At 38.6% G+C, this 20,226-nt stretch overlaps 3 protein-coding genes across 6 annotated transcripts; 2 read left to right on the top strand and 1 right to left on the bottom strand.

Annotated features, from left to right (window-relative positions):
• Positions 1 to 1,060: 1,060 nt before the first annotated feature.
• Positions 1,061 to 3,598, bottom strand: LOC135615006 (probable protein phosphatase 2C 74). 2 transcript variants are annotated; one of them, XM_065112952.1, is made up of 5 exons: positions 2,889 to 3,588; positions 2,267 to 2,440; positions 1,845 to 2,015; positions 1,579 to 1,758; positions 1,061 to 1,476 (listed from the first exon to the last, which is right to left on the bottom strand). In XM_065112952.1, the coding sequence occupies exons 1-5, from the start codon at positions 3,432 to 3,434 to the stop codon at positions 1,318 to 1,320; spliced, it is 1,230 nt and encodes a 409-aa protein (XP_064969024.1). In that variant the 5' UTR covers positions 3,435 to 3,588; the 3' UTR covers positions 1,061 to 1,317. The 2 variants fall into 2 exon arrangements, with proteins under 2 accessions (XP_064969024.1, XP_064969025.1); XM_065112953.1 differs by lacking the exon at positions 2,267 to 2,440 and having other exon boundaries at positions 2,889 to 3,598.
• A 3,655-nt stretch (positions 3,599 to 7,253) lies between these two features.
• On the top strand, positions 7,254 to 16,542 carry LOC103988053 (probable serine/threonine-protein kinase At1g09600). Of its 3 annotated transcripts, none has more exons than XM_065112946.1 (8): positions 7,254 to 9,535; positions 12,635 to 12,919; positions 13,027 to 13,344; positions 13,865 to 14,092; positions 14,527 to 14,621; positions 14,732 to 14,834; positions 15,402 to 15,839; positions 16,184 to 16,542. In XM_065112946.1, the coding sequence occupies exons 2-8, from the start codon at positions 12,725 to 12,727 to the stop codon at positions 16,331 to 16,333; spliced, it is 1,527 nt and encodes a 508-aa protein (XP_064969018.1). In that variant the 5' UTR covers positions 7,254 to 9,535; positions 12,635 to 12,724; the 3' UTR covers positions 16,334 to 16,542. The 3 variants fall into 3 exon arrangements, with proteins under 3 accessions (XP_064969018.1, XP_018683194.2, XP_009404834.3); XM_018827649.2 differs by lacking the exon at positions 7,254 to 9,535 and adding an exon at positions 10,223 to 11,528 and having other exon boundaries at positions 15,405 to 15,839; XM_009406559.3 differs by lacking the exon at positions 7,254 to 9,535 and adding an exon at positions 10,225 to 11,528.
• Positions 16,543 to 18,585: 2,043 nt separating this feature from the next.
• On the top strand, positions 18,586 to 19,380 carry LOC135613871 (glucuronoxylan 4-O-methyltransferase 1-like). The gene has a single exon (XM_065110885.1). The coding sequence runs from the start codon at positions 18,586 to 18,588 to the stop codon at positions 19,378 to 19,380; it is 795 nt and encodes a 264-aa protein (XP_064966957.1).
• The last annotated feature ends 846 nt before the right edge of the window (positions 19,381 to 20,226 follow it).

The following is a 20,226-nucleotide window of genomic DNA, read 5'->3' as shown; positions in this document are numbered from 1 at the left end:
CCTTATCCTCATCATCAATTTTTGCATCTATATTCTCCAAATCCATAACCAAAGAATCAAACTTATCAAGATGCGAGAGTATAGATGTACCTTCAACCATCTGAAGCATATACAGACTCTGCTTCAAGTAGAGACGATTCTCCACTGTCCTCTTCATGTAGTTTGTCCCACATGCTCTTAGCCGTAGTCTCCGTAGCTACCTCCCGTAAAACCTCGTCAGAGAGGTTTAGAATGATGCTGGATCGGGCCTTCTTATCCATACCCGCAAGATCTTCCTTTGACGTACCATCTGGAATGTTCTCAGCACCCTGAAGTGCCAAATCAACTCCGTCTTGAATCAGAATGGCCTCCATCTTGAGTTGCCACAAGCCGAAGTTGACATTTCTGTCGAATTTCTCGACAACAATCTTTGTTATTGTCATCGTTGCCAAAAGATCCCAGAACCAGGCTCTGATACCAGTTTGTTAGAGCTAGCCCCAGGATATTTACCAAAGGATAATTTTGGCAACACAACAAGATAATAAAGCGGAAAGAATAAAGCGACAAGAACAAACAAAACACCAGAACACCAGATATACGTGGTTCGGTCAATTGACTTTGACCCACATCCACGGAAGAAAGAGGAGCAAATTACTACTATAAAAGAGGGACACTTACAAATGCCTTAGGAAATGTTCCTAGGCCATAAAACACCTTCAGCTTCCTAAACAAGAAGACTTCAAACCATAAGCAGATTTTCTTGTGATGCCTGCTGTACTTCTTGTGGTGTCTGTGGTACTTCTCGTGGTGTGTCTAACATCAAAGCTCAGGCCCTTATTTATAGTTTCAAGACGAGACAACAAGTCTGATTTTCCCGATGTGGGACTATGGGACTTGCCAAACTAACACATTCTTCGAAGATACATTATGATGTTTTAGTCTTTTTATATATTATATGTTCTAATCTTTTTTATAGGCATAAATACAAGAAAAAAAAAGGGTAAATCTTATAAGAACATGCGTTCAAGCTATCGTTGTTGTCGTTGCTAAGGTACCTGAATCATTCATCCACCATTCGCTATGCTCAGAAGAACTTGACATTGCTAGAAATCGAGACAAAAAATGTGTGTATTTACAGGTATTGGCTCTCTCTACCACTTTCTTCTTCTTCTCCTCTATCCATCATCTTCCTACGCCTAAAGATTAATTGGCCTCCATCGAGCATGGCATCTTGATCTCAGTATTTACGAAGATGCGATGCGTTCTTTGGAGTGAGCGTCTCGCCGATCATATGCTGCATGTCATTTGTTACCTCAAGATTGAATCCATGAGGAAGTTTCACGACCCACGCAGCTGTATAAATTTCTGGAGGTCTATCACCATGACTGTAATGTCATCTCGGTTGCCCCTCCTGCAGGAGACCTCTATGAGGTCTCTGCATGACTTCACGGCGTTGCTTTGCCTCGAGACGACATCAACTGCCTCCTGGTTTCCGACCTAATGGAATGGTACCCCGATGAGTTAAAGAGTTGCACCACTGAAAGTTTAGGTGGTAAATGTGAATTATGAGTGCAGCAAATCCGTAGCGGACATATTTACCTTATCCCACAATCCATCTGAGGCCAGTATTAAGAATTCACAGTCTGGAGTTAGCTGGAGACTCTTTGTTTCGGGCTCAGAAATGATCCATTCCTTCATGTTCAGGTCGCCAATTGCTCTTGACACAGCTAGAGAGTCGTTCACCCTCCATATTCCATTGCGACATGTCACGTAGCCCCCCTGTGTGGAGTTCAGAATATTGTAAGCTCATTAAGCTACAAGATCAAGAACCTGATTTGGGAGAGAGATAGAAGAGAAGAACTTACAGAGTTCTCAATGCGATTGCGCTCATCTTCTCTACCAGCACGGTGGTCATCAGTAAGAGCATCTGCTACTCCCTTCCTGCTCATAACCACCCTGCAGTCGCCCACATTAGCCACATGTAGTTCTCCATCTCTTAGCAACACAGTGGCCGCACATGCTCCACTGCGAACACCCTACAAACGAAAGGAAACATTCATCGTCAACTATGTAAGTTTTGGTAACGGGTGTCATTAGACAGCTCTAATATTGTGAGCATACAATACCATAAAATTTAGCATCATGAAAGGATTTAATTTCTTTGTTGTTATATTGATTTGATACTGATCATTGATGGTCAACGCAACAAAGGAGGTATTGTCGATAATGAATTCAAATTAAAAGAGAGGCAAGTTTGAATGCTTCAAAGCAGTTGGGAGCTACACACCTGACTTAGAAAGTCTCTGTCCGTGGTCAGATAGCCTGCTTTTATTGCCATTGCTGCTTGGTTTTCTTCCTTTTCTGGCTCATCTAGAGCTGCGACAATGTTCTTCCCAAGCTTCTCAGAGACAAAGTCCACGGCTGCACGGCCCCCATGCCCATCAAACACTCCAAAAAAGGCCTGCAGATGAGTAAAACCAGAGGCTTAACATGAAGAACGTGTCAAACTTGTGCGACAAATAACATGCAAGAGAAGGACATGGACAATTTGGAGCTTCTATTTCACAAGAGAAAGCGAGCATGTCTTTGGTCTTTCTGCCACTTGTAAATGTTGTGTATGTATCAGTCTAATCCATTAGATTTCCATCAACATTATCAGATCAGCAAAGACAAAGACATTGTGAGAATTTCTCTGTATATATGATTCCTATATCATAAAAAAAGCCAATTGTTTCTCTAGCAAGTAACCTGAAGCCTTTCTTTCATAGGACATAAGGTGTCATAGATGACAAAGGATCTTGTAGTTCATATGACAATCAACAAGATTCAAAATTCTCTTAAAGGAAATATATATATATATATATATATATATATATATATATATATATATATATTCATTTATATATTACCTGTTTGGAGTCTCCATGGATGTTGGGTATAACCGCATAGCCATCTTCCATCATATGCCTTTGTCCTTTCCTGCTGACCACACAGTACTCACCACCCTCGACGGCCAATTCCCTTTCGACACCATCCTCCTCCTTATCCGCAACACCAAAAGCTGCATCAGCTGAAGGCTTTGGTATGGCAATCCTCGCCGGTCTTCTTCTCATCCTTGGCATCTTCTTCTCCGCAACTTCTACCATCGAGTGACCGGATTTTTTCTCACACTCCACGCTCTCTTGCTTCGGAAGGGACGAAACCTGTTCGACGAAAGTCCCTGCCGGTTTGCTTCCTCCGGGAACCACATCCTCGACGGTGCGCGCCCTGAGGTCGGAGGACTCCTTGGACCTCTTGTTGGCCACGGCGGCCAGCTCGGCGGGCCGCTTCCACGACGAATGGGGCGCGGGGGATGCCCGGCCGGGAGCCATGACGAGAAAGTACTTCCTAACCGCCAGCCTCAGGTACGCAAGAGAACACAACAAGGAACATAGGAACTCAGCCAGATCAACCATTGTTGCTTGCTTCCTCTCCCTCTGCTCCTCGATATGGGATTTTGCTTGTGGATTGGGCGAGCAGACTTTCTATTCCAAGGTCTGGCTTTCTATTCTTATGGCTACTGCGCTCTGGGTTTAGAGAATGGGAAGGATGGAGGGAGAAGGAACGCATCTAACTATATATGTGTGGTGAGAGAGGAGGAAGGGAGGAAGAGTCGTCTTGCTGATATGATTGGGTGATGATGTTTGACCCGTCAACGGGGCGATGTCCTTAAAGCCGAGGGTTTGGTTCTGCTGTGAACAGTTTGCTTCGACAGGAACCGGAGGAAGGCTTCGAGGCAAAGGAAGTGGTCCGGGAGAAGGCAAAGGAACCGGTCGCACGAGGGAATTGACAGGATCAGTCCTTCGAGTCCGGCCGGCATCCCGGAGAAAAAGCAAAATGAAATGACTAAATATTTTTGGACGATTTTTCACATTTTTAGTATTTCGTCATTTTATTTATTTTTCTTAAATAATACTTTTAATTTAAAAATATTCCAATTATTTAAAAAAAAATTATTATAGTGTTTTAATCTGATATTATTTTTTTATCATCATTAAGAAAAACACTACACAGCCTATTTGAAAATAATATCATCTAAATAAAAATTAAAAAATAATTTAGTATAATATTTTGACCATCGTCATAAGATCAATATCTAAATCGACTCATATCTCAATCAAACTATTTATAAAAATAAAAAATAATATTATAAATAATTTATGAGTAATTATAATCAAATAGACATAATATAATATCACTTATAATATTTTAAAATAAAATTTATAATAGTTTTAGTACATCAATAAACATTATAAATATTATTGAAATTATTATAAACCACTCAAATGAAAATACTTGAAAATTATTTCGAGAGTAGAAATAATTAAAATATGAATAATTTTTAAAAAATCGTCTAATATTTTTTAATGGACAAGATTTATTCTATTAAAGATATGTGAAACATAAATAAATATTGCATAAGTTTATTAGGTTTAATCGATCCGAACAGGCTGCGTTATTAGACCACTTCCGCTTCCCATTGCGGCCATGACCTGCTTCTAGAGCGGCAGTTCTGTGTCATACCCGACTGCGGCGGGAGAACGTTTCCACCGAAAAGACGAGGAATCGGCTGATCGCCGGCCGACTTCGGTGCATGCCGACATGGAGGAGGATCGGTATGACCGTTGACCCGAGCCGGCCCACCGACGGGGCCCGCGTCGGCGACTCGGTCGACGCCGTGTTCTCTGTCGTTCGTGGTGGGGCCGGGAGCCGTACGAGAGTCGGTGGCGCTCAATCAATTCTTTCTTTGTGTTTTCTTCTGGTCAGAAAAATGTTGAAAATTAAATATGGAATGTACGAAGATTTTTCCTAATCAATATGTGGTGGGATAATTCTTGATGGGGACGAATTAGATAGAGGTAGCCAAGTCTTGCCGGAACTCATCCACGGAAGAGGTCTGGAAATAAGAATTAGTTGTTGAATCATATTGACCGACCCCTTCCGGCTAAAGGTACACGCACCGGACTCCAAGAAACATCCTCCTCTCCTTGGGATGTTGCATTGCCTGTATTCCTTAACTAAAGAGATAAGACGAGAATCTCATAAATTTTGTCAACAATTATCAATATGATATAAAAAATCGAGATACAAACTGTCGTAAGCAAATTGTACATGACAAACTTGAATTATAGAAAAAAGATAGGATATTTTGTTCAACAAGGTAATAGTCAACATAAGTAAGAGGTGCCTTGTCCAATTCAAAGAGATTTAATGTTCGTTAACCTGGCCATGCATGAGGATGAACTAAGATCGGTCCAATGCAGGAGTTGCAAAACCAGTGTACATGATGCATGGTTTCGAAAACCGATGGCAACCTCTTAGTGTAGTATCCCGGACTATACAAGAACACATGAACAACATCACAGATCAGTTCTTTCTAGCTTCACGAGATCAGTTCTTTTGAAGCATAGTTCAGCTAGTTTTTACACATCAATGACTCCGAGAACCTTCGATACTTCAAGGGGATAACTACATGGAGAAATAGAAATATATAGGGTTAAGATGCATTTTAACTCATGTAATTTTAGTTATAGACCTCTTAAGTTTTTATGGTTTATTCGTGTCTAAAATAACTTTTATATTTAAAAAAACGTAACATATAAATCCCTATCATTAAGTTTGAGTTAACAGATGTTAGAGTCCAATATATTGATTCACAATAATTATTAATATAATGACATATATAATTTAATTTTTAAAAAATATTAAGATCTATTTTAGTTTTGTGGTTTTGATCATGGATCTCTTAAGCCCTTATGGTTTATTCGTATCTAAAATAACCCCTATATTTTTTAAAAAACATAGCATATAAACCCCTCCCATTAAGCTTGAGTTAACAAACATTAGAGTTTACTTACATGATATGTTGATTCATAATAAATCATTAATATAATAATACATGTAATTTAAGTTTTAAAAAAAATTAAGACCTCCGTTAATGACGAGAGGAGGCGTCATTATGAAAATGACCACCACCACCACCACTGAGCCATTGTTGCTTAGTAGGGCATCGTACACACACAGCCTCTCCCGTGCTAACGACGTGCTCAAGAGCTTTTGGTTTTGTATCAAGTAGATGTGCGTCAATCAGTTCGACGCTAGGCACGCAGTGATCTCCTGATCTCTCTTCCTCCTCTTGAATGTCTTTGTCCCCACCGCCTCCCACTTCTTTCTCTCCTACGCCCCCAATCATCGTGCCTACGACATAGTGGTTGTAGGCTCTCCCTTATCTATACCTTGGGCCTCTTATACCTTTGTCTCTCTGCCTTCGTCCGTTGTTATGGCTTTCATAGCTTCCTCTTTCTCGACAAGCTGATCGAGGAGAACGAGCGAGTGCAGGAGGGTTATATAGACTAGCTCAACCACTCCTACTTGCTCTTTGTTTTTGTGATGTCGTGTTTAGGGAAGTGACTTACAAGGTAAAATTTAAGAGGTCCATGACCAAATTCACATGAGTTAAAATGAACTTTAATCCAAATATATAATTAGCTTTGTACGTACAAAATTGCATCACAATAAATCTGAAAGTACAATCATTGCCTAAAATCACAGTCTAGAATTGATCGTGAAACTTCTACGGTCGATTCGACCTAATAGCACAGTTCGAATGCAAGATGTGGTTTTTTCCTCACACTAACTACATTTAAACTAAATTACAATGTAAGATATGAGGAGACTTTTGACAATTTGTAGGGTACCAAAACGTGTAGTGATGTTAGAATATTATTCACATCATTTTAGTCAATAGCAATCATAGTAATAAAGTAAAATTATAACAAAAAATAATAACTATTCTATTTTGATGTTATAACCCAAATTGATAAAGGAGATTTATTATTGTATCGAAGATGGGATCAAATGGATGGGTGACACATGATTGATCTTAAGGCATCACGACACATTTCATCTTAGATAACGTCTTATCGGACTGAGATGAACTCCAGAGGTGAATTTATATAGTGATATTGATTAGAATATTGGAGATCTATTTTGGTAAGTTCATAATTAAAGCTTTCTTTTCTAAAACAAAATAACGTGGTAATAATAACGTTTCGTCATATAACGTTAAGATATCGGTTTCGATTTGAACTTGTAACGTGTGTGGAACCCGCAATCGTTAACTGATGGGGCCAAGTGATTGGTGGAGTAAGTTCGTGAGATTCTCATCGGACGGCTAGAATTTATTATGATGATACTACGCGAGGAGTATCTTCTCACCGTCTTTCTACAGCGCCCAACCGCCTGAGCTACATGACGGGTTCTCTTTTCGCCGCCATCGGTGAGGGAGTTCGTGGCTCGAAATGTTGAGCCCCACCACCGTGCTCCGTTTCAGGCCCAATTGGAACCCTAATCCCGGCAGAGATCCTCCACCGTACCTCCGATTGGGTTCGAGGATTTCGCCAGCCATGGCGAGGGTTCCGATTGTCCGAGCTGCTGCGGCTGCGCATTCCACCAAGGATGCTGCTACAGAAATCTCTACGCCGCCTATACAGTATATATGGTTTTCAGCTTATGGTGAATGCGCTTCTTCTGGAAATTGCTTGAAATGCTTTCTCATCCTTTTAGGACATCTATTTATGCTCGTAAATTGGCACATTTGAAATCGCATTTTGACATATCTATGTTCTGAAGTATGTTGTGGTCAATTGAATCTTGCATATCAGATTGTCTTATGCATTCTTTTCTACTGCTTCAGCAAGTCCCTTTTAAGATATCTGTACATTCTGTTTTTCCCCTTTCCTTTTTAACAGTTGTCTGTAGCAGCTATTCATATTTGCTTCTTGATAACTACAGTGTGATGATTTTGTTGTAGTTGCTTCATTTCATCTAATCAAACAGAGCTGACAAATCTATGTAACTAGCAGTTGTTTACAGGACCCTATTTGTATCTGATTGTTGTAATTTTTTTTCCCCTGAGATATCCACTGAACTATCCCTTATAATTTTAAATATTTCTTGATTCAAATTATATTATATTTCAACAAATTGCTGGAATGTGCATCAGAGATATTTACATGCTTATATGAATTATAGGATGGTCTTTGATCTGAACATAGCTAAATTATAATTATGGACTGACAATCCCATATATAAGTCCAGAATTTGGATATCTGATTTTTGTAACCACACAGTCATGCACCATTGTTCAACATTTTCTGGTTATACTTTGTTGTGTATTCCGAACTATGTGCATTGTTAATTGAATTATGCTACAGTGAAGTGTTGGCTTTGGCAATCAGAGTATCTGACTTGCATTATATAAAAAAGTTCTTAGGCAGTGTTTTAGCCTTTGTCATCAATCATCTTCGTCTTCAAAGTTTTTCATGAACCAGGAAAAAAAAAAATAGATATTTGATTCCAGTTTTTGCCAGTTAGCTGTGATATACAATCTTTAATTTAAGGCCTTTTCAAATCAGAATTACATTCCAAAATTACACCGCCATGGCTGGGCAAGGGCAGAGAAAGTTTCTTTGTGAATATCAAGATCCTTGCTTGTGATAGTTCCATTTTACATATTGCCTGAAACTTAAGCCATGGTGGTTAATCATATTTTCTTAGTATAGATTGATCTATTTAACCTAGAGAAAAAAAAAATGTGAAAGTTTCTCTTACAGGTTACTTCTTAATAAAATTATGTTCCAAATGTTGCTAATTTGCAGAGATCATCATCAGCACTCATCATTTCAATTCCTTAAGATATGGTATCACCAAACATTTCAATTTCTTATGACATGGTCCTCTATTTTTAACCTTGAACAAGTTATCCTCTCTATCATCATGCAAGCAATCATCCGGGAAATAATTAGGATGCTGAAGCAAAATTTGAGGCTTGCTGAGTGGTTGTAATAAATCTCTCTTTCACCTGGCAATGCAAGAATATTTTGTACTCCAGTATGTTCTATATGTTCATGATTCCGGAAACATATTTCATTAAACATAATGTACAGTCATGTTTCTTGAACTCCTGAAGTGCAACAAGCTTGAATGGTGAATCTTTACAACACAACAGTTCAGCATCACAATTACCTCCTTCCAGAGCTGCTCGCTGGCCACTACACGAACAAAGGGTAGCTTCACACCAGCATCTTCCAATGAATCTACCCAACCTTGGCCTTTAGATGAAAATTCTGTACTCCATTTCAAAAGCACAAAAGCAGCATGGTTGATCGAAATTGTGGATTTCTGCATTATATGACACAGTTACTTCGCTGAGGATTCAAGCTTATGCAAACAGTCTCGATCCTTCACGCATCATAGTTGCTGCATCCATCTTCATGAATTCCGACCTGGCTTCATGAACCCTAGGGAGTTTATTTTGTTTTCTAATTCTATAAAACTTAATTTTGTTACCAGCAAAATATAATTCTTCAGTTCCCAGTCCTTTTTATGGTTCCTTCTCACATTATTGGTTGAACTCTGTATCTATTTCTCAGCAAATTTTCTGAGAGGATGCTGCTGATCAAAGCAATCCCAGTAGATACTGTGAACATAATGCCAGCGACCATGATGGCACAAGGTATGAGTTTATAATGCTTTCAGTGTTAATTTTGCATAGATAGAGTACTTGAATCTTAGAGAACAACCTAAATCAATGACAATAAGAACAACTCTTATTTTAGCCTGGCTTTAAAAAGAGAGATTTAGAGAACAAATCAAAGACAAGACTTACCCTTGTTATTCCAACTTGTGTATTTGATTGTTCAAACTATTGGCAACGTCTCGAGGCATGTCTTTAGACGTGGCGCCTACTCTCATAACATTTGATTTAAGAGTAATTGAAGTAAAATAAACGAATAAGAACATGATCATAAAAGCCAAGTGGCATCTTCCAAAATTTCTATACGCATTAAATGCGTTTAGAAAAATTAAAACAAACCATTTGAAGAAGTAAGAACAAAACATGTCAAAAAAATTTAATTCAACTTCATAGACTAAGTTGTTCTTGGAATATTTAGGGATATTTAATTCGAGACATTGAAAAGTGATTTGCCTCCACTATTTCGTCTCACATTTTTTCTCAACGGTAATATGGAGGAATTATTGAACAGCCTACGTGTACATCACATCACGGCATGATTTAGATGTTTCATGTTTATGGGGACCCACAAAGATGAGTTCCTCTTGTGGAGGGTAATCTTTGTAGGAGGGCAATAATGGTATAAATATGTATATATGTATTTATATATAGGGAAACACATTACTAGTTGGCGCGCACGTCGCTGAAGGAACTCTCGATGGGGTCATATCAACGTCGTGCTCCCCTCGCGCACGCGCGCGCGCGCGCTGACAGAATGCAAGCTGTGGGAAGCGAGAGAAATCCATAGGCTTGGCGAGAGTTTCGAGCGACGTGGATCCGACTGCAGCTTTGATTCCTTTTCTCTCTTCTTTGATCCCTTTTCTTTAGATCAAACAAAGAAGTATCTGATTTTTTTGATGCTGGGTTGTGTGGTCGTTTCTGATCGTCTTCTCCGCCCTTCCCTCGGTTCTATCACGGGAAGATGAAGAAGGGGGCACCTATGGTGCGGAAAGCTTCGCCGTAATACAGATAATGGGGAATGATCTGGCGATCGCTGCTTCAGCCAGTTCCTCCCGTGATTCCCGCGTCAAGGTGGGATCTTGATCCGGTTTCAACGATCCCCGCGGCTTCTTTCTCCTAGGGTTCACGGGCTTGTTATGTTCCTGTTATCTCTAGAGGGGGCAGCTTTTTCGGATTTTGTGTTTGGATTTGATGGCATGATAGCTTGACTTCGAAGTCCATGAGAGAATTTCCGGTTTGAAGATAATTTCATCATGTTTGATTCTAGTATAGTTTTAGTAGATGGCATTGATCCATTCCTGGAGGTTTCGGAAGGATTGTGTTTGTTCGCTTTGAATGTGAGGATTGCCAATTCAAGATTGTAACTACATCCTTATAAGAGTTGGAAGGCAGTTGGCAGCTTTAGTTCCAGAAATGAATGCACCTTATTGTGGACTGATACATTTGGAAATAAGGTAGAGGGCATCCTGTCTTTCTGGTAATGGGCTGCATTTGTTCCAAAGATATCGACTTGGAAGAGGGTGCGGCGATACATCGGAGCAAGTCCTTGAGTCGATTAGCTACCCTTACGAAGAAGGATGAGGTAGTGGCTGCCATTATCGATGTTGCAATTAACGGAAGCCATTGCAGTACTTCAAGATTTGCATCTAAGATACAGGACAATGCAGCCACCACCCTGTCTCTATCACTGGATCAAGGGGAGAAGAAGGTTGCCGCTGTTGCTGACAGGACTAGGAAAGTTCAGACGCATCAGAGACAGGCTACTGCAGATGTTGGAGCACATAGAGAAGGTTCTGAAGCTATTGGTGTCTCAAGTAATATACAAGAAAACTTAAGAATTGTAGATGTGCCCAGTGGGTCTGCAAGAGAGCATGTTGCAGCAGGCTGGCCTTCTTGGCTCGTGTCTGTGGCAGGGGAAGCAGTAAAGGGGTGGTTGCCAAGGAAAGCAAATTCATTTAAGAAATTAGACAAGGTTAGAATTCTAATTTGTACCTATCTCATTTAAATGATTCACCTCTTCTAGACTTGTAATATGATCTGATGACCACAAGTTGAGATGGAGACAGGTTCCATATAGACTATGATATTCTATGAGCAGCATTTTAACATTTAGTCTAGTCTTATCATGCTGAAGACTTCCTTGAAGCCGGACTTCTTGATTCTTCTTATCGTAATGCCAGTAGATCATGATTCTGATTATTTGTTGTATCACCCAAGCCTAAAACCACATGGGCTACGCCTCCAAAAAAGGGGACACACAAATTGGGAGTAGGTTGTAATTCACGTAGTATTCAAAGTTTACTCCACAGGCATCGTAGGACTAATCGGATCGGGGTATTACATTTCTTATTTCTTTCTTTTCCCTCTAGGGTGCCACTATATCATGGTTAGTATCATAAACAAGAGCACAGCAATGTCCTTATGAAGAGTGGAGCATTGAAGTCATTCTGATTGCACAAGATTTAGTAAATCAAGTGAAATTAAATAAATAAGATAAACAAAAAGATGTATTAATATATTACTCTGTTGCAATTACTGTAATGAGATATCTAAATCCTCAACGCTAACCAGGATGCCTAAAATTCCATGTGTTTAATTTTTCTTTTCTGTTTTGTTTGTAAACGAATGTGGATATTTGTCCTGATGGCCAACATCTGTTTAGAAATGTATGGCCAGAACCAAGAAATATTTGTCCTCATGGCAAACATAACTATGATGATACTTAATTGAGTTTACTGATTCTAAAACTGACAAGAAAACTGTATTCACAAAAATTAAGATTCCAGCTAACTTTGGTAAGAACCTCTGATCAAAATACTTTTGTCAGAATCATCTGTACCTCTAATTAAGATATTTCTCAAATATATCAGTTTTCTGCACAATTTTGTAGACATGGATTACCAGTCGAATGTCATCCTTTTTAACATTATTTTGATTCATTTATCAATTCATGTAGATATATTTTAGTGGGAACATAATATGAGTTTTATGGGAATATAAGAACATAATATGAGAAATATTCCATCTTCAGTAATGACACAACTTATTTGATCTTTTATTAAATTCATTTCATTTCAGATTGGACAAGGAACTTATAGTAATGTTTACAGAGCCCGTGATCTTGAAACTGGCAAAATTGTTGCACTAAAAAAAGTGCGATTTTTTAATATGGATCCTGAAAGCGTCCGATTTATGGCTAGGGAAATTCATATTTTGCGTAAACTTGATCACCCGAATGTTATAAAGCTTGAAGGTATAGTTACATCACGGATGTCTTGCAACTTGTACCTTGTGTTTGAGTACCTGGAGCATGATCTTGCTGGACTTGCAGCAAGGCCTGGTATCAAGTTCAGTGAACCACAGGTATGCTCTCATGATTTTGACAACTGATGTTATAGCTAAAAACCTTTATTCTACTTCTTCATTTCCTGGAACATGTATTTTTATGACCACCATTCTGTCAATTCCAGATTAAGTGTTATATGAGACAACTACTCGAAGGCCTTGCCCACTGCCATAGTCATTGGATTCTGCATCGAGATATCAAGGGTTCAAATCTATTAATTGATGATAATGGGATACTCAGAATAGCAGATTTTGGCCTTGCAACATTCTTCCGTCCTGACCAGAAACAGCAGTTAACAAGTCGTGTGGTAACCTTGTGGTATAGGCCTCCTGAGCTTTTGCTTGGTGCCACAGAGTATGGTGCTGCTGTTGATTTGTGGAGCACTGGTTGCATCCTTGCAGAACTACTTGCTGGGAAACCAATTATGCCTGGAAGAACCGAGGTTTGTCATTTTCTGTGTTTGCTTAATTTTCAGTTAGAACAGATGATAGTAAATACATGGAAGTTCCATGACAAATGAATTATTTAAATAAATTATGCAAAATTTTACTAGATGTGGAATGTTTTACATAGCTTGAATGCTTGAAAGTTTTTGTGTTTTTTTAACTAAACTGTTAGACATAAGACCTTATGCAACTACTTTGTCCGCTGACAATGTTAACTGGATTTATATTGATGCAACAGAAGCATTATTAATCTTAAAGAAAGTAATCAGAAATTCTGCAAAGTATAAAACTTGGGTTACAGATATGGCTGAAGTGAAATTTGAAGTCCTGCTGTTGTTTTGTGGAAAACTTGATTTCCTTTTCCAAAATGCAGGCTAATTTTCTCCTTTTTTTTTGAAAGCTGGTTTTCTCTATCCTATCGTGTTTCTCTTTTATATTGCATTGGTAATTGTTGTTCTTTTGGTAATTAATTTGTTGTCTAAAGACTCTAAACTATTGGTGGTAAACCATTTTTAGGTGGAACAGCTGCACAAGATTTTCAAGCTCTGTGGTTCCCCATCAGATGAGTACTGGAGGAAGTCCAAGCTGCCACATGCAACCGTTTTCAAACCTCAGCATCAATATAGGCGTTGTGTTGCTGAGACCTTTAAGGATTTTCCACCTTCAGCTTTATCGCTTTTGGATTCTCTACTTTCTATAGAGCCAGCCAAAAGGGGAACTGCCATCTCAGCCCTCGGGAGTGAGGTGAGTTGTCACACCTTATTTCTGGTAACTGGAATATGTAGCTTAAAGCTTTGAAGCATAATGATATTCTTCTTTTATCTGCTTTTATGCCCAGAATTCCTTAAATCAGTATCTTGTCATGTAGACTTGTATGACTATCACACTAGCTTAAGGTGATCTGCTTATTTAATATCTATTGCTTGCTCTAAATATGTCTCATGCTGTAATTTTAGTCTGACCAGTTGAGGGTTTTAGAATTTGTGACTGTGCATGGGTGTTTCTTTGTTCTGTGTTGTGCTCTAGATGATGCCTGACTGATGTAAAACACCTTTGATGTGATGATGATTTAGTAAATTTGAACTAGAATATGGTTTCTTTATTTACTGCAACCTTTTCCAGGCTTATATACTATGTTTCTCCTTTCCATCTGATAATTTTGTGACCATATATTTCAGTTCTTCTTAACAAAGCCATTTGCCTGTGACCCTTCAATTTTGCCTAAATATCCGCCGAGCAAGGAGTATGACGCTAAGCTTGCAGCTGAGGCGAGGTATTTGTTCACATACACCACCCCAGATACTTGTGCAAAAATGTGAGGAATTGGCTACAGTTTTTGTTGATTGCTGACACATTCACTTTGTGCATTGTGAAACTCTGCAGGCAAAGAGCAGAAGTTGTCCATGGACGTGGATCTGAATGTGTCAGGTTGGGAAGAAGAGAGTCCAAAGGAATGCCAGTGCTGGATGACAATGTGGAACAGAAGGTACCTTTTATGCCCTATTCATAATGCAATTCTAAAATTCTTTCAATGTGAAGCATAAAGGAATACAAATGATATAAATATATAACTGCTGCACCTTTAGTTAGTACATAGCACCACCAATATGTTAAAGCATTGTCATGAAGCAGGGCTTTTTGTTAGTTTGCTTCTGGAAAGAATAAACCGAAGTGCTATTTGAATTTGGGAGCAACTCGTTGAATGAATGTCAAGAAGTTTTGTGATGAATATCTTATTTTAAGAAAAGAAATTTATGATCTATCAGGACAGTATAAAAGAGATATTATGATGAAATTTAATGTCTCTTGTATTGGGCATTTAACACACAATTAAATAGAAAAATTCTCAGAATTAGCTGCTTCATGTATAAGCACTTAAGCAAGCTAATGCTTCTTTGATTCTAGAGAACTGGTTAAGGTGGCACAATCTACTTGTCATGGTGGATCTCAATTATTTGCCAGATTATGCAGTCATGCAGTTTTGGACTCGTCCATTTCCCCTCAGGTTTAAAATCAACAAATTTCTCTTGTTCTTCATGTTATTGTTGGGCAGAAGTGGCGTGCACAGGCAAATCCCAAAAGCATCAGTGAAAAGTATGATCTGCAAGATGACAGTGTGTCTGGGTTCCCGATCGAACCTCCTGGAGGAACATCACAAAATGGATTCTTCCAATCGGGTGTACACCCTAACGCATTTGGATCCTCGCGGTCTAAGAAAGTGTATTATGAAGAGCTCCGGCCAGTTCCCAGCCGTACATACAGTTCGTTGAGGGTGCCAAATGACCCTCAGTTGAAGACACAGAGGTCATACAGGCCTCAGTCAGGGGTTGCGGACTTTGCTGACATCTCAGGTTCATTTGCAGCAAGAAGCACTGCAACCTCCACATACAATCGTCTTGATGTGGCTAAGCCCTCGGAAAAGCATGCTCTTGATAGGCCTTCCTCGTCCCAAAAGAAAGATGGAACAATTGGAAGAAAGGATTCGACATCCGTAAGTTCTGATCCCATACATTTTCTATCACCCCATCACGTTTACATTATAATTACATCTCGATCTTTAACATAAATAGTTCTGATGATACCATCATAAAATGTGCTGAGACCAAAACTTGACAGTAAGTAGGAAAATTGAAGTATGATGCTTAATATAATGGCGGATTGTTGCAACCAAACTCTGCCTTTCTCATTCTAGTGAATTTTATAGATATTATGTAATGACATCTCCTCATCTCCTTTTTTTTTTTTCTGAAGAAAAATTATAAGTTTTTCGTTCTTTTTTTCCTTGAACAAAGTAAATGTGGTATTGAGCAAATTTTTGCATCATTTGACATATAGGGTTATGGCACAAGAATTAAACGGATACATTACTCGGGTCCATTGATGCCCCCAGGGGGAAACATTGAAGACATGTTCAAAGAACATGAGAGGCAGATTCAAGAGGCGGTCCGCAAAGCACGCCTCGATAAAGTCAAGAACAAGAAGTAATTTTGAGGCAGATCCAAGACATGCACCTTCACGATACAAGTGACAATGTTGTAGATTTAGGTAATGTTTTTTATGTTGTACATGAAACAAAAGTATTTTGGTTAATCAGGGTAGCTTTCAAACGCATAAGTGAGGAAGATGATGTGAAACATTACTTTGTGGCACATCCCAAGTGATCAATTGATTGCAATGTTCTTATGATTATTAGATATCCAACATGTTATCAATCATCTCATTAGTTGATAAATAAAAATAATTGTAATGTACCCATGTGTTAATTTTTGGTTGTCCAAGATGCAAGTTGGTTTGGAACCAATCATGGCCTACTTTTGCATTTGTATCAGTATGATCTCGTTCGATGACTAGTTTCTCTAAATCTAGAGGTATCAAATCTTGTAAAATTACATTCTGTCAATCGCATGACTTTGAAGTATCGAGTACATATCAATCACATGACATTAAGGTATCAATCACATGACATTAAGGTGTCGGTTGCATGTCGGGCATATGGTGCTGAAATATTGTCCAAGTGATAATGAGATATCAATTATGTGATACTGATGTAACAGTCATGTCGTCGTTCCCATAATACTTCTTTTGAATGTATAAAAACTAGGGATTACCGAAGCACTAAGGGTTGTAGAGATGTGCCATGATACTGCGTGGCATAAATTGGAAAACCAATTATTCCTTTTCAAAAAAGAACCAGATATTAAATAGATGCAGAAACGAATGTAGTGTGATGAACTAAGATGCTGAAAAGAAATAACTGAGCATTTTGAACTAGTTTGATGTGAAATTTATCCTCTTTATCTGTTGTTGGAATCTCTTGTTCATATATATGATTCGATGATTCATTTTATTATTAAATATATTATCATATGATATGCCCCATTCGTAAATCTTTATTACTTTCATATCATATTGTGATTCGATTCGATGGGAGGATGTTTTAAGATCAGAGAATTAATCATTGGACGTCAATTTTTTATTAGATATTTATTTAGGTAGTTAAATTATTTTTAACTATATTAAAGTTAGGAGATTGTTATTGATAATTTTATTTACTATTGGTGACACCTTACTTCATACAATTAACTAACTAAATAAATAAATTATAATTTCCTAAATATAACTTCTCAATTATCAATCATACTCTTATTCTTCGTAACCCCTCAATTACCATTACTTCATACAACTCATGAACACTTTGGAACCCTAGTTTAGTCCGACAATAAATAAAAAAAAAAAAAGGAGGAGGAAGAGGAGTTAGAAGAGTTTGTTGGAATTAAATGATAAGTTAAAAATATTTACATGCATTTATATAGAGATATTTTAGAAATATTAAAAGTTTCTTTTTAAAAAAACTCATATTTTGGATATTCCCCAAAAGATACCCCTCCTTTGCTTTTTTTTTTTTCAAACATTATCCCTAATTTAAAATTATCTAAAATATCCCTTAAAATTTTTTTACTCATTTTATTGTGAGTTTTTAACTATTACAATATTTTCATTTAGCTCGTTTAGAGTGTTTTTCAATAATGTTTATAGTATTCTATTAATATATTAAAAATATTATAAACATTACTGAAAAATAATATTATATCGTGTCATTTTAGTTGTCATTACTCATAAATCATTATAATATCATATTTTTAAACTTATATAATATTAAAGTTATAAACATATTTAAATAATTTATAGTATTTTTAAGTAGATTTTATAATATTTTTGTTGTGATGATAAAAATACTGTAACAAATAGAACATTGTAACAAACTAAAAAAAAAAGGAGTCAATTTGTATATTAAATTAAAAGTACGATTTGAGAAAAAGTAAAATAAGATATATCGATTGAGTATTTCTTAAAAAAATCATCTTTTTAAAATAAGATTTTAAATAGAAAAAAAAAAGAATTACAGATAGAAATCTAATTATCGAGGAAGGTGTCATGAATTTTAGGGAAGATTGTATCGGGGCGTTGCATGCCGGAATCTAAAATCTATCGGTAAAAGAAGGCCTTCTAATTATGTAAAGCAATTGGCCATTAACGTATGTTCATAATCGCATGCATCCACAAAGATCGATTTGTTGTCATGTATACCTTTGGAATCAATCAATCGGTGCCATCGGTGTTCGGTCTCCATCAATCCCCCCCCCCGTCACTGCTCATTGCCGCATCTTGAACGATCAGTAGAATCATGCAGCAATTCTCTTCTTCCTCTCTCCTCTGATCCTTCACGCACGTACGTCATGAGGGTCAAGTTACGTCACCTCCTCGTGCTCATCCTCGTCCTCCTCCTCCTCTACGTACTGATCTCATGGACCTCGTTTTCCCCTGTTCCTGCAATCACATCGCTGACCTCGCTGTCAGATTCGTGCACCAAGATCCCACCCTCACTAGCGACCGCCATCGTGCACTACGCCACCTCCAACACCACCCCGCAGCAGACCCTCGAGGAGATCTCCGTCACCGCCAGAGTGCTACGGAAGAAGTCGCCGTGCAATTTCCTGGTCTTCGGACTCGGCCACGACAGCCCCATGTGGAGCGCGCTCAACCACGGCGGCCGCACCGTCTTCCTCGAGGAGGACGGCTCGTGGATCCGGACCGTCCGCGGGCGGTTCCCGGCGCTGGAGGCGTACCACATGACGTACCGCACCAAGGTGAGCCAAGCGGAGGGTCTCTTGGCATCGGGGCTGAATTCGACGGACTGCGCGGTCTGGAACGCCAAGTGCCCGCTGGCACTGACGGAGCTGCCGGCCGTGTTCTACGAGGTGGAGTGGGACTTGATCATGGTGGACGCGCCGACCGGTTACCAAGCGGACGCTCCGGGGCGGATGGGGGCGATATACACGGCAGGGATGGCGGCGAGGGGGAGGAGTGCGGGGGAGACCGACGTGTTCGTGCACGATGTGGATAGGGTTCTGGAGGACAAGTTCTCCACGGCCTTCCTCTGTGAAGGATACCTGCGGGAGCAGGTGGGGAGGCTGAGGCACTTCACCATTCCCAGCCGTCGGACTACTCCGGCCATCGCATTCTGTCCCTGAGAAGCTTTCGAGTCCGATCTCATCTGTACGACCTATCTTATCACATAAAATAATATTTTTTCTCTCTATTTTATGATCAAATTTGTTGTAGAATTTAGATTTTTTGTATGAGAATTATGTCAATCTTGGATTTCTGCGTTGTTAAACGAATCAAATCAACTTCCTGATTTTAATTTCTTTCATCTCCTTTGAAAAGACAATTCTCTCTGTGTTTACTTCCATCAAAAGACAAAGAAAAAATATATATAATTTCTTGTTTGCCTAAAAGAAGAACATTAGATACGCGTTTGACTCCTCATCATGGCGTGGAGGTGTTTTGTAGAGAATTGGGGCACCACTAAGTTGCAATTTGTCTGCTCTTATGTTTTATATCTTCCTCTTAAATACGCGAAGGTTGAGCTGTTTTAGATCGGCGAGTGATGTGAAACGTACATTTCATATTTGTCTTGTGTGTCTTCAATCATATAACATCTTAAATATGTATCGAGTTGATTGAGTCTAGTCAGAGATATGGAACCTCCTTAATCTTGAATAGATTTCATTTAACATGACCCGATTCGCTTCCCTTCCTACGTGTATATATATTAATATTTAAAATATAAAATATATTGAATTAAGATTTCAAGCTTTTAATCTTGGATTAATATATCTGATACACTATCGCATCAATGTTTGATAGATTTGAGAACATGTTTCAACATTCTTTCCTACCCGTCTCGTAATTGGAGAATATGAAATGGCATGTGGGACCCAATTGAGATAAACCACTAGTAAGTAGCTATTCTTGTCGGGCTGGCGCTAGCGAGTAAGATAAGTATTAATTGGGTGTCAATTATCAGAAGAGAC

This window comes from Musa acuminata, chromosome BXJ2-6 (genome assembly GCF_036884655.1).
Source record: "Musa acuminata AAA Group cultivar baxijiao chromosome BXJ2-6, Cavendish_Baxijiao_AAA, whole genome shotgun sequence".
Lineage (NCBI taxonomy): Eukaryota > Viridiplantae > Streptophyta > Magnoliopsida > Zingiberales > Musaceae > Musa > Musa acuminata.
The sequence above is the reverse complement of the archived record's forward strand: the minus strand, read 5'-3'. Positions and strand labels throughout refer to the sequence as shown.

Excerpts from the sequence above, each read along its gene's own strand:
- LOC135615006 (XM_065112952.1), bottom strand. The coding sequence starts at position 3,434 with ATGGTTGATCTGGCTGAGTTCCTATGTTCCTTGTTGTGTTCTCTTGCG. Across the intron at positions 1,759-1,844 it reads GCAATCGCATTGAGAACTCT|GGGGGCTACGTGACATGTCG; the intron begins GTAAGTTCTTCT and ends AACTCCACACAG. Across the intron at positions 1,477-1,578 it reads CAGATGGATTGTGGGATAAG|GTCGGAAACCAGGAGGCAGT; the intron begins GTAAATATGTCC and ends CCATTCCATTAG.
- LOC103988053 (XM_009406559.3), top strand. The coding sequence starts at position 11,037 with ATGGGCTGCATTTGTTCCAAAGATATCGACTTGGAAGAGGGTGCGGCG. Across the intron at positions 11,529-12,634 it reads CATTTAAGAAATTAGACAAG|ATTGGACAAGGAACTTATAG; the intron begins GTTAGAATTCTA and ends ATTTCATTTCAG. Across the intron at positions 15,840-16,183 it reads GAAGAAAGGATTCGACATCC|GGTTATGGCACAAGAATTAA; the intron begins GTAAGTTCTGAT and ends TTTGACATATAG.
- LOC135613871 (XM_065110885.1), top strand. The coding sequence starts at position 18,586 with ATGAGGGTCAAGTTACGTCACCTCCTCGTGCTCATCCTCGTCCTCCTC.